General features: G+C 41.4%; 1 protein-coding gene across 3 annotated transcripts in view; it reads right to left on the reverse strand.

Annotated features, from left to right (window-relative positions):
* Nucleotides 1–1,246: 1,246 nt before the first annotated feature.
* PREX2 (phosphatidylinositol-3,4,5-trisphosphate dependent Rac exchange factor 2) overlaps nucleotides 1,247–12,994 on the reverse strand; it is a 303,757-nt gene continuing 292,009 nt past the window's right edge. For 2 of the 3 annotated variants that reach the window (XM_064588240.1, XM_064588241.1), the window contains exon 40: nucleotides 1,249–1,596. In XM_064588240.1, coding sequence (XP_064444310.1) covers nucleotides 1,437–1,596 — 160 coding nt within the window. In that variant the 3' untranslated portion in view covers nucleotides 1,249–1,436. Of the gene's footprint in view, nucleotides 1,597–12,994 lie in introns of all 3 variants that reach the window. The other variant, XM_064588242.1, reaches the window with a different exon arrangement.

Here is a 12,994-nt window from a genome sequence, read left to right on the forward strand (position 1 = left end):
TTAACTATGTGGAGAAAATAGAAGAAATACTTTTAATGCTGTTATGACTTGAGTTCTAAGATGGGCAGGGTTGTCAGTCTGGAAATTTCTGATAAATAGGCAGCTAGAAACTAGCTGATATTAGATGAAAGTTTAGACTAAGAAGACTTAAAGTTTGGATTTGCCAAAAACACCCCTCATCTACAAATAAGTAAGGGTAAGAGTGACTCTTTCAGAAGCTGACAGGGCAATGAAATTATCACAGAAAAAGGAAAAGGGTTGTATTAGAGCAAAGGAGCATGTATTAAATGCTGCTATGTGCCAGGAAATACTTGAAGTATTTTATTCAACTTATACAATCATACTGTGAAGGAGGGAGACTTGGCCAAAGTATCTGGTTAGCTGGTGGTACAGACTGCTGGCCAACAATTCTCATCAAATGTATTTATGTATGTTTGTTCTTTCCACTATTCCACAGTGCCTGCATGAAGATGCAAAATAGACTATTTTCTTAAAGAACCAACAAATATGGGCAATATGGGAACTGTTGCGCTAATGTGCAAGGCTGTTCCTGTGTGTCTGGCCCTGACCAAGTAGAACTATGTCTTAGTCTTTTTAGGCTGCTTTAACAAAATGCCACAGAATGGGTGGCTTAGAATCAGCAGAAATGTATTTCTCACAGTTCTGGAGACTGAGAAGGCCAAGATCAAGGAGCCAACAGATTCAGGGTCTGGTAAGGGCCGGCTTCCTGGTTCATGGGAGGCTGTCTTCTTACTGTGTCCTCATATGGTGGAAGGAGCAAGAAAGCTCTCTGGGGTCTCTTTGATAAAGGCACTATTCTCACTCATGAAGGCTCCACCCTCATGACCTAGTCACCTCCCAAAAGCCCCCACCTCCAAATACCATCATATCAGGGATTAGGTTTCGACATAAGAATTTTTTTTTTTTAAAGATTTTATTTATTTATTTGAGACAGAGAGAATGAGAGAGAGAGAGCACATGAGAGGGTGGAGGGTCAGAGGGAGAAGCAGGCTCCCTGCCGAGCAGGGAGCCCGATGCGGGACTCAATCCAGGGACTCCAGGATCATGACCTGAGCCGAAGGCAGTCGCTTAACCAACTGAGCCACCCAGGCGCCCCTCGACATAAGAATTTTTGAGAGACACATTGAGTTACATAGCAAACTGCCCCAATACAAGCCTGTCAGCTGACCTCAGAAGAAAGAGTTGAGAGAATTTCACAAGTTGAAAATAAAAATTGCAGTGAGTTTTTGCTGTCGATTTATAATCCCAACACTATTATTAAACTAGTATAAGCATAAAAGGAAATTAAAATTTGATTCTAATAGTAAATATAAAGTTTGGGAATTAAAAGTTATTGCATGAAATACCAAGTAAGACTATGCACAAGATACACAACTTTATTTGATGTGATTATAACTCTGAGAGGCTTACAGTTTTTATATAAAATATTGGTTTAGGACAAGTGGGCACTGAGCACATTTTATAAGTATAAGGCTATAAGGACTATGCAGTAGGTTATTAATCATCTTCCAGCCTTGGAAAAGGACTTCATTTAAATTCATCCCAATCAGCTTTTTCTCTGGGCTCTTTAAGTCTCTAGAAAGAGGGAAAGAAAGAAAAGTCTTTATCTTCCTTTGGCAGAGTATTGGGTATATTTGATAAAGACTCAGAAATGAAAAATTTTTTATCATTTAGACAAGAATTGACTTTGGGGGGGTATTGCCAATACCCACAATATTTTCTTACTTGTGATGCTTCTTTAGCGTTTTTAAATTCTCTGCCGTCTGGTTTGCTTTGCCCACTGCACTGTGCAGTCAGCCCTTGCTGGCTCTCTGCACCCCACCCCACCCGGCAGCACGAAGTGAGGATGCTGCTCCATGTAGCTTTCACCAGTGCCAGAGCCGATCCAGATGCAGATGTGGAGTCAGGGAATTGCTGCCCTAAGATGTGTCTACAGGGTGTCTAAACTGGGTCCTAGATCTAGCAGGAACACCAAACTCTAGCCCTCTCTCTTATCTCTTCCGGTTTGCTAAGTTTAGGATTGTATTAGTTTCCTGGGGCTACTGTACAAATTGGTGGCTTAAAGTAACAGAAATTTATTCTCTCACTGATCTGGAGGATAGCAGCCTGCAATTAAGGCATTGGCGGGGGCGTGCTTCCTTCAGAGGCTCTAAGGGAGAGTCCTTCCTTGTCACTTTTAGCTTCCAGTGGCCCGCAAGAGTCCCCGGGCTGTGATTGTGTAACAGCAATGTCTGCCTTGTCTTCAGATGGCTTTCTCCCATGTCTCACATATCCTTCTGGCTTTATCTTCGAAGGACATGTGTCATTGGATTTAGGGTCTACCCACAGAATTCAGGATGATCTCATCTTAAGATCCTTTTTAAAAATTTTATTTATTTATTTGATAGAGACAGAGACAGAGAGAGAGAGCACGCACACAAGCAGGGGGAGCGGCAGGCAGAGGGAGAAGGAGAAGCAGGTTTCCAGTGGAGCAGGGAGCCTGATGCGGGGCTCAATCCCAGGACCCTGGGATCATGACCTGAGCTGAAGGCAGACCCCTAACCGACTAAGCCACCCAGGCACCCCTCATCTTAAGATCCTTAACATAATTACATCTTAAAAGATTCTTTTCACAAATAAGCTTTTGTATTTTGTTAAAGCAGCCTAAATAGACTAAGACACAGTTCTACTTTTTACAAATAAGGTTACGTTTACAGGTTCCAGGGGTTAGTACACAGACATATCTTTTGGGGGCCACTATTCAACCCACAATAAAGATCTTGTTTCACAAATAATACATTATATGTTAAAAAAAAAAAAAAAAAAGAAGAAGGGGAGCCTGGGTGGCTCAGTCAGTTAAGTGGCTGCCTTCGGCTCAGGTCATGATCCTGGGGTCTTGGGATCGAGTCCCACATTCAGCTCCCTGCTCGGCGGAGAGCCTGCTTCTCCCTCTCCCTCTGCCTGCCACTCTGCCTACTTGTGCTCTCTATCTCTCTGTCAAATAAATAAATAAGATCTTGAAAAAAAAAAAAAGAAGAAGTAGAAGATAGTAGGAAGGGAAAAATGAAGGGGGAAAATCGGAGAAGGAGATGAACCATGAGAGACTATGGACTCTGAAAAACTGAGGGTTCTAGGGGCGCCTGGGTGGCTCAGTCGTTAAGTGTCTGCCTTCAGCTCAGGTCATGATCCCAGGGTCCTAGGATCGAGCCCCGCATCAGGCTCCCTGCTTGGCGGAGAGCCTGCTTCTCCCTCTCCCACTCCCTCTGCTTGTGTTCCCTCTCTCGCTGTGTCTCTCTCTGTCAAATAAATAAATAAAATCTTTAAAACAAAAACAAGCAAACAAACAAACAAACAAACTGAGGTTCTAGAGGGGAGGGGCGTGGGGAGGATGGGTTAGCCCAGTGATGGGTATTAAAGAGGGCACGTATTGCATGGAGCACTGGGTCTTATACGCAAACAATGAATCATGGAACACTACATCAAAAACTAACGATGTACTGTATGGTGACTAACATAACATAATAAAATAAAATTTTTTTAAAAAGATCTTGTTTCAGTTATGTTTGGATCCTGTTTCTTCCACCTTCAGCATCTGGATAAGACTTCTGGAACTTCACACTGATAATCATCTCCACCCCCACCCCCCAGCAAGTTTTCTTCCACCCAGAAACTCCATTCCCATGCTCCATCCATCCAATCAGACCCTTACACACCCCTGGGGTTGGGCGAGCCAGCAGCCCTACAAGAGTTTTGGAAACAGAGGGTCTGGATTCAAATACAGATTTCACCATTTCCTTCTTTCCTTACATCATTCATTTATTTGTTCATACATATTTACATCCACTCATTGCCAGGTAGTGTCCTAGGCAATGAAAATAGAGCATTATAGGAACAGGAAAAGTCTGTCTTCTTAGAGGTAATATTGATGGATGGGGAAGAAAAGCAACAAACAAATGAATTCAGCCCACAATATAATGCCAGGTACTGACAAGTGCCCTGAAGAACAATATAGCAAGGTAAGGGCACAGAATCCTGGGGCCTAGGAGGTAGAATTTTAGGTGGGGTTATCAGGAAAGGCCTCTCCCAGGACGTAATATTTGAGCAGAGATTTGAGCAAAGTGTCAGACAGAACTGGAGAATATCTGAGGAAGGGCTTTCCTAGTAGAGGAAAGAGCAATGAGGCCCTGGGGCAAGAAGGGTCTTGGTGAGTCTGGTGTATTTGAAAACAGGTAAGAGGACTAATTATCACACTCACGGTCATAGCAGCATATTTGTAATAGCCAAAAGGTGGAAGCAACCCAAGTGTTCATTAACAGAGAAATGAATGAATAAAACGTGGCAAATACATGCAATGGAATATTTTTCAGCCTTAAAAAGGAAGGAAATTCTGTTGCATGCTACACCTTCAGGACATTGTACTTGGTGAAATAAGCCAGTCACAAAAAGACAATCCTGTAAGATTCCACTTATATGAGGTATCTGCATTAGTCAAATTCATAGCAACAGGAGGGTAATGGCTGCCGGGGGCTGGGGAGGGGGAATGGGGGGGTTAGTGTTTAATAGGTACAGACTTACAGTTTTTCAGAAGTTCTGAGGATCGGTTACACAACATGAATGTACCCAACTCTTTTGAGCTGTACACTTGAAAATGGTTAAGATGGTAAATTTATATGTGTATTTTATTTTATTAAAAATGTTTAAAAAGATTTATTTATTTATTTTAGTAGAAAGAGAGAGAGGAGTTGGGGGAGGGGAAGAGGGAGAGGGAGAGAATCCAAGCAGACTCGGTGCTGAGTGCGGAGCCCGAACCACGGCTTGATCTCACAACCCTGGTATCAGTACCTGAGCGGAAGCCAAGAGTTGGACGCTGAACCCACTCTGCCACTCAGGTGTCCTATATGTGTATTTTAAAATACAGTTCTATTTTATTTTATTTTATTTTTTTAAATGGTATTGCATTATTTTTTAAAAGACTTTATTTATTTGAGAGAGAGAGTGATTGAGAGAGAGCAAGTGAGTGCACAAGCCAGGGAAAAGAGGCAGAAGGAGGGAGAAGCAGACCCCCTGCTGAGCAGGGAGCCCGATGCAGGGCTCGATCCCAGGACCCTAGGATCATGACCTGAGCTGAAGGCAGGCGCCCAACCACCGGAGCCACCCAGGTGCCCCTTAAAATTCAATTTTAATAACATTTTTAAAAGGCCAGTTTTTAAACCTCTGTAAGCCTCAGTTGCTTCACCTGTAAAATGAAGAGACTAGTCGATCTGTCATAAGTTTGATGTGAGAAAGAAACGGGATCATCCATGTAAAATACCAACCCTCCCTGACTTGCAAAGTCTGCTCCTCACCCGCTGCTATCCTTAGCCTCACAGATGCGGTGACTCTTGTTGGTCTCCTACCAGCAGCAAATCTCTGGGACACTGTCTCCTTAGCTCTAGAGTGTTCTAAGCACTTCCCACTCTGTGGAATTGGTTTACCTGCTGAGGCATCTACTCTTCGATTTGCCATCTCCTTCATGGGAACAGGAATACCTCTTTTAATTGATCACGGTAGCCCCAGGTCCTAGAACAATGCCGGTGCATAGCAGGTGCTAATCGGCATCCCTTGGAATAAATAAATTCCTTCTGTCATCGTATTGTCATTATTATGCGATACTCAGTATTTTTCCTTAGGCTGGTATATCCTAAATGATAAAATAATCTGACAATACAATTATCTGAAATGACTCATAGGTCCAGCCCACCCCGCTGAATCAGAACCTCCAGGCAAATTCTCAAGAATCTTTATTTGCTACTCAAAATGTGGTTTTTGCTCCAGGGAGTGTGCTAGAAACGCAGTATCAGGACCCACTCAGACCCACTGAATCAGAATCTGTGTTTAACAAGGTTCCCAGGGGATTCATATGCACACTAAAGTTTAAGAAGTGTTGGTTTAGGGGCGCCTGGGTGGCTCAGTCATTAAGCGTCTGCCTTCAGCTCAGGTCATGATCCCAGGGTCCTGGGATCGGGCCCCCCATCGGGCTCCCTGCTCAGTGGGAAGCCTGCTTCTCCCTCTTCCACTCCCCCTGCTTGTGTTCCCTCTCTCGCTGTGTCTCTCTCTGTCAAAGAAATAAAATCTTTTTTTTTTTTAAAAAAAGAAGTGTTGGTTTAAACTGTATGCTTTCAGAGTTTTCAAACTCGGCGGGTCACCAGAATTACTTAGGAAAACGGGTGAGGCCTGAGAAAAGACGCAATTATGTCTTCCGACTGTATGAGCGATTCTGATGCTGAGCCAGATTTAGGAACCACCACTTAACACCTATTCTGCAGATATAGACAAACTTAGACACGGTTTAAAGAGAGAATGTGTCCTTGCCCTCTGGAAAGAAAATCCATCCAGTTCTATGCGCAAAGCTGTCAGCATATTATCAACAAACTAACCAATCAACTAACTAAAAGTAACTACCTAACCAGTTTAGCCCACTATGGACTCCGAAGTACAGTAGCTGATGCTGGTGAGCTTTGGTGGCCCCTGAGGAGGAAACTTTTTTTTTTTTTTTTAAGATTTTATTTATTTATTTGAGACAGAGAGAATGAGAGAGAGCACATGAGAGGGGGGAGGGTCAGAGGGAGAAGCAGACTCCCCGCCGAGCAGGGAGCCCGATGCGGGACTCGATCCAGGGACTCCAGGATCATGACCTGAGCCGAAGGCAGTCGCTTAACCAACTGAGCCACCCAGGCACCCCTTGAGGAGGAAACTTTAAGCAGCTGAAAATGAGTCTTTACCCAGGACCATCACAAAATGGTTTTGGGGGCCATCTGACCATTCAATAGAACAGTTTTACTGTCACCTTTTCAGATATTCTAAAAAGAAATTTATTCCTGGCTCCTTCTCATATCCCCATCCCTGTTTAAAAATAGGTTTTAGTATTATTCAGGTATGGTGAGGCAACAGATCTCGAGATGATTATCACTGAAAAGATACTTTGTTACAATTCCCAAGAGGAGGGGGCATGCCAGGGGCCACAAGGGGTCACGTGGGGAAAACCAGGACTGGTAAGGAGGCAGAGGAAGAGGAGGGAAAATGGGGGCAGGAGGCTTTATTGTGGTACCTTGGGAAGAAACAGGCGAGGTAAGGTAAGCAGGTTTAGGATTGGCTGGCTTAAATTATGTCAGTAGGCTCTGGGGTGGCGCAGGGCTGTCCCTAGTTGTCTGGTACCTGGCCCTGGAGTGGTGAGGGTGGGAAAGTAGTAGCCCAGAGTGTGAGAGCCTGATTGAGGAGGTGGCCAGGGATGTGGGCTCTGGATTGGTTGGTTTACATTTGAAAAGCACACTAGCTGGTGGGGGGTTACTATCTCAAAGAAATGGGTAACCCTAGGAAGGGCAGTTCCTTCAGGGGTCAGTAAGGCCCCAAATGTCAAAACATTAGAAGACAGAAAATAGAAGATAGTGTTACTCCCACCTGCTAGGCCCCGCCACATTCAGCCAGGATCAGCAACATTCCTGCTGTCAATCACAGAATTAGTACCGCTATAAGTCAGAAAATCTCCTTACACATCTCCTTTCTGACATTTTCCATCGTCTCTACATTTAACATAATAATAATGATGATTTTGGAAATGGAGGTGTGATTCAACTTTAACATTTCAAATGGCGTTTACTCCCATGAGTTTGCATGCGATCAAGTTTCCAAGTTTTCAGTTTTCTCAAACTGACATTTTTCAACCATTTCCTTAACTAATGTCCATATAAATGCCAATATAAGATATTTCAGATAACTTTTCACTCTGCCTCTTCCCTACATGTGAATCTGGCATCATTTGCTGTCTGTCGCCCTGGGCTCAAGCGGCTGATAACTGTTCAGTGATCTCATAGATTTTGATGAAATGGTCCTGGGAAAAATGAAACTTAATAAAAGTCTTTTCCCTTTTCTCCTCTGGTTGAAGAATAAAGTGACAGTGGGTTAAAGTCACTCCAAAAGATGCTTGAAATGTATCCTAGAAGCTTGAGAAAAGCTGCGGGCAATGCCTCTTCCATGTCTTCATGATTTATAACGTCAGATGTGAAAACACTGTGTAATGGCTTTTCATCTTCTTTCACTCAGAGTGCACAAGATACATTTCTTTCTGGATTTCAGTGTTAAAGTTAAAATTCAAGGCCACTGATACTTATTAACTTACGTGGTGATTACTACCCTGGTAATAATCACCTAGTACTTCTACTTCTGATTTTTCATTCTATCCCAAAAGCAATGGTCAGGGGTAAGTTCAGAATTATACACTCCATCCACTGTTCAGATCTGAATTCAAAATAGTGTGCCAAAGACTTCCTTTACTCTGTTTACTTTTTAAGAATACTTTCATTCTGTGGACAATGATGTGTGTTATTTAAATATAAAAATCTGCATTGTTTAGATAGCCATATTGGCATTTTCAACATTCAGGGATGTCTGATACAAACATGGAGCTCATGTTCAGACCATCAATTTGCCAAATATGTACTGGGACTCCTAAACCCATTCTCCCATAAAACCTGGTCTCTACCAAGGTTAACATGGCATTGAAAATTTACAGTTGAGTAATGTATCTCTAAGGGTCAAAGTCAAATAAAAGAAGTCCAAGACATGTGTATTTACATACCCTTATCGTGAAAAGCATTTTACCTAATAGATACATAGGAAAAAAAACAACAACTAAGCATTTTCTTTCTTAAGAGAAGTAATTCTCCCTTGATCCCTTGCCTATAAGCTAAAAAACAAAAAACTCACTTCGCACAATCTCTTTTTCTTTTTAAGATTTTATTTATTTATTTAGAGCACGAGCACAAGCAGGGGGGAGGAGCAGAGAAAGAGAGAGACGAGCAGACTCCACGCTGAGCCCAAGCCCGACATGAGGTTGGATCCTGCGACCCTGAGTTCATGACCTGAGCTGAAACCAAGAGTCAGAAGCTCAACCGACTGAGCTACCCAAGTGCCCCTACACAGCCCCTTATTCAAACTATAGCTCCAGCTCTCTCCTTTCCCTTTTCTACCAATTTTATTTTTATTTTTATTAAGATTTTATTTATTTTGGGAGGAGAGGGAGAGAGATATTCAAGCAGACTCCAGCTCAGCATCCGGGCCCTATGACGGGCTGGATCTCTCCACCCTGAGATCATGACCTGAGCCAACAAAACCAAGAGTCCCATGCTCAGCTGACTGCACCACCCAGGTGTCCTTCTTTTCTACCAATTTTACAAAAAAGTCATTTATAGTTGCATTGTTTTCCTCATCTGTTCCATAAATAAACCTACTCTAACCTGGCTTTTAGACCAAGTATCTCTTTTAAAGATAACTACTACCGCCTTCCTGTTCTAGGTTTAAAATTTCAGGAAATTCACATAAGTGGAAATACACTGATAAACACGTCAATGCAAGATAAAGCATGTAATTAAGATTGGCACGTGAATACTCTAGTACTACTCCCAGGGCCATCTGTTGTTTATGCCTGCCCAGGATCCATTCCTGCTTCTGGTAATATCACTCCGATTGTCTTTTGGGAATCCTCTGACAACTCCTACTCTTAATCAAGAGAGGGACGATGTAATCCTTGCCCATGAGAGTATAGCATCTGCTTGGCTCTAGGGATTAGGTTAAGGGAGGTCACATGACTCTGACTAGACCAATTAGAAGCAAGCAGGAGTTTTGCTGCACCTTTTGGTAAGCTCTCTTCCACTGGTATTGATAAGCTGTGAAATCAAAGTTTAGTGATGTTGGTGGCCAATTTGCTGTCATGAAAGCAGAGCTGGGTCTGAGAAAGGGGCTAAAACAAAGGAAAGCAAAGTCAAGAGATCATGAGAAATTTCTGATGACATTATTTTAACCCTGGGAACTGGTCCTGCCCCACAGATTCACCTACAGCATTTATCAGCTTTGCGTCATCCTTTTTATGTTTTGTTTTGGTGTTAAAACCAGTCAGACTTTGGTTTCTATTACTTATACTGAAGGAACTGGACTAATACAGATATCATCTAGTGTTGGTAATGATGCCAGGCGCTAGGCGCTCTTGGTGTCATTGTTAGTTGCTATAATTAAAATATATATATACTTTTTGATCTTACAAAAAGCTTGTAAGATGTTTGCAACTAGAGACAAAGAAAAGGCAGAAGGAAAAAAAAAAGTAATTCAAGGGCCAAATGCCCTTTTCATTTCTCATCATACTCATGATCCTTGAATCATTTGACAATTCCCTCTTTGAACTCCATTTTCTTGACTTCCATGACCACCCAATTTCTGGAATCTCCTCCCAACCACTTCAAATATTTCTTTTGGATTTAATTCACAGCATGTTTTCTTTTGCATAAATTCTAGTGTTCCAGAATTTTATCCTCAGCTCTCCATAGGTCAATTGTCCAAGCTAAAAACTTTGACAACATCCTTCATTCTGTCCTTTAGTTTACTTCCCCACATCCTATGGATGAACAAATCTTGTTAATTTATCCCTTAAATATTTCTCAAAATTCCCCCTCTTCTCTATTATTGCTGATACTATTTTGTTAAGAATTCCATCACTTCTTTAGACCAGAATTCTCAATCCCAAATGTGCAAAAAGAACCACCTGTAAAGTCTATTAAAAATGAAATCCCTGGGGCGCCTGGGTGGCTCATTCAGTTAAGCGTCTGCCTTCAGCTCAGGTCATGATCGCAGGGTCCTGATAGCGAGCCCCATATCGAGCTTCCTGCTCAGTGGGGAGCCTGCTTCTTCCTCTCCCTCTGCTGCTCCCCCTGCTTGTGCTCTCTCACTTGCATGCTCTCTTGCTCTCAAAAAAAAAAAAAAAAAAAAAAAAAAAAATGAAATCCCTGGGCATAATCCTTCCAGAGATTCTGATGAACGTGGTCTGAGAATCCCACTCTGATTAACACTATTTTTATCATTGTAACAGCCTTCTAACTGCACTGCTGTATATGTTAACTCTTTTGATCATCTCATTTGTTTACCTGCTTGAAAACTTCCAGATTCACCACTGCCCACAAGATAAACTATAAACTCCTTAATATAGAGTTTGCCTGCTTTCCAACTGCAGCTAACCCCGCCAGTCTCATCTCTCTCTTCCCCAAATAAGCCATCTGTCTGAGGAAAACATCTCTGCAGAGTCTTTCCTCCCACTTTTATCTTAGTTCAACCTCATACAAATACTTAATATTCTATTACCTAGCGAACATTAGAGTGCTTCCAGGTGCCAAGCTCAGTGTTAAATTCTTAACCTCTGTCATTTCATTTAATTCATGCTACTGCCCTGTGAAGTAAGTGGTATTATTATTACAATTTTACAGCTCTGGGAGTCTGAGTGTCAAAGAAGTGACTTGTCCATGGTTATAGAGCTATTAAGGGCTGGAGTGGGTCTCTAAATCAGAGTGCTAGATTGTATATCTGGCCACAGGTTTGCCACACATCTAAAATATGAGCTCCTCAAGGGCCTTGAAGTATGGACAGGGTACTCAATCCCAATACCAAGCCTTCCACATAGTGGGTGCTCAATCTGAGCAGTTGACTCTCTGAATGAATGAATGCTGGGAGGGAAAAATAATAAAGAAGGGAGTCGTCATGTTTATTAGCCTCTATCTCAAAATGTGATTTCATTTTCCTTAGTGATAAAGCTACCTTTTTCTTTTATTTTTTTAGAGAGAGAGAGAGAGCGCATGTGCGCAAGCGGGGGCCAGTGAACAGAGGGTGAGGAAAAGAGACTCTTAAGCAGGCTCCATGCCCAGTGTGGATGGAGCATGATGCAGGGCTGGATCTCATGACCCTGAGATCATGACCTGAGCTGAAATCAAGAGTCGGGCGCTCAACCAACTGAGACACCCATGTGCCCCAATAAAGCTACCTTTAAACTACCATTTGAAAATCACCTAAAACTCATTTTATATTTTTAATAGAAATTTTTGAGATCATTGTAGATTCCCATGCAGTTCTGAGAAATAATTCAGAGAAATCTCACATTTATCCAGTTTCCTTGAAAAGCAGTATCTTAAACAAAATAGTAGAGTTTTACAACTGGGATATCAACATTAATATTGTCAAGTGGGAGAAGGCTTCATCATCACAAAGATCATTCTTGTTGCCTATGAATAGACATACCCACTTCCTTCTTTCCTTCTCTCTAATCTGTTCTCCATTTCTATAATTATGCCATTTCATTCAAGAATGCTACGTAAATGGAATCAGTATGAAACCTTTGTAACTGGCTATTTGCAGAGTTCTTTACATGTTCTAAGACTCTAATTTGTCAGATACGTAATTTGCAACTATTTTCTTCCAGTCTGTAACTTGTCTTTTCTCTGTCTTCACATAGACCTTAAAATAGAAAAAAGTTTTAAATTTCAATAAGGTCTCATTTATCAACTTTTCCTTTTATGGATCATGCTTTTTGTGTCAAGACCAAGAACTCTATCTAGCCTAGATCTTGAGAATTTTCTTTTATATTTTTTTCTAAAATCTTTGTAATTTTATGTTTTACATTTGAGCCCATGATCTTTTTTGAGTTAATTTTTGTATGAGGCATAATGTTGGGTTCAAGAATCATTTTTATGCCTATGATGTCCAATTGTCCTTGCACCACTGGATGAAAAGTCTATCCTTCCTCCATTGAACTGTTTTTGCAACTTTGTCAAAAATGCAAATCTATGATTATCTCAAAATAAAAGTTTAATTAAAAAAAACCCTTGTTTGTAGGTGATGAAAATGTTTTGGAACTAGCTAGAGGTGATGATATACAACACTGTGAATGTGCTAAATGTCAGTGAATTGTGTACTTCACAGTGGTTGATTGGATGTTATGTCAATTTCACTTCAATTTTAAAAAGTGGGAAAAATAAAGCTTATCCTAGCTAACCTTCCAACTAATATTTTATGCATTTCAAATAAGTTTTTCAAAGGGCATAGAAAAGCCTCTTTTCATATCATCATCGAACCTATTTTCTCTAAGTTTGGTTACAGTTTCCAGATCCCTCATTGCTAAAGTTAGGGAATATCCTAATGTCTA

This window comes from Mirounga angustirostris, unplaced genomic scaffold (genome assembly GCF_029215605.1).
Source record: "Mirounga angustirostris isolate CCGP_5_RB_7025 unplaced genomic scaffold, mMirAng1.0.hap1 SCAF_4, whole genome shotgun sequence".
In the NCBI taxonomy this organism is placed as follows: domain Eukaryota; kingdom Metazoa; phylum Chordata; class Mammalia; order Carnivora; family Phocidae; genus Mirounga; species Mirounga angustirostris.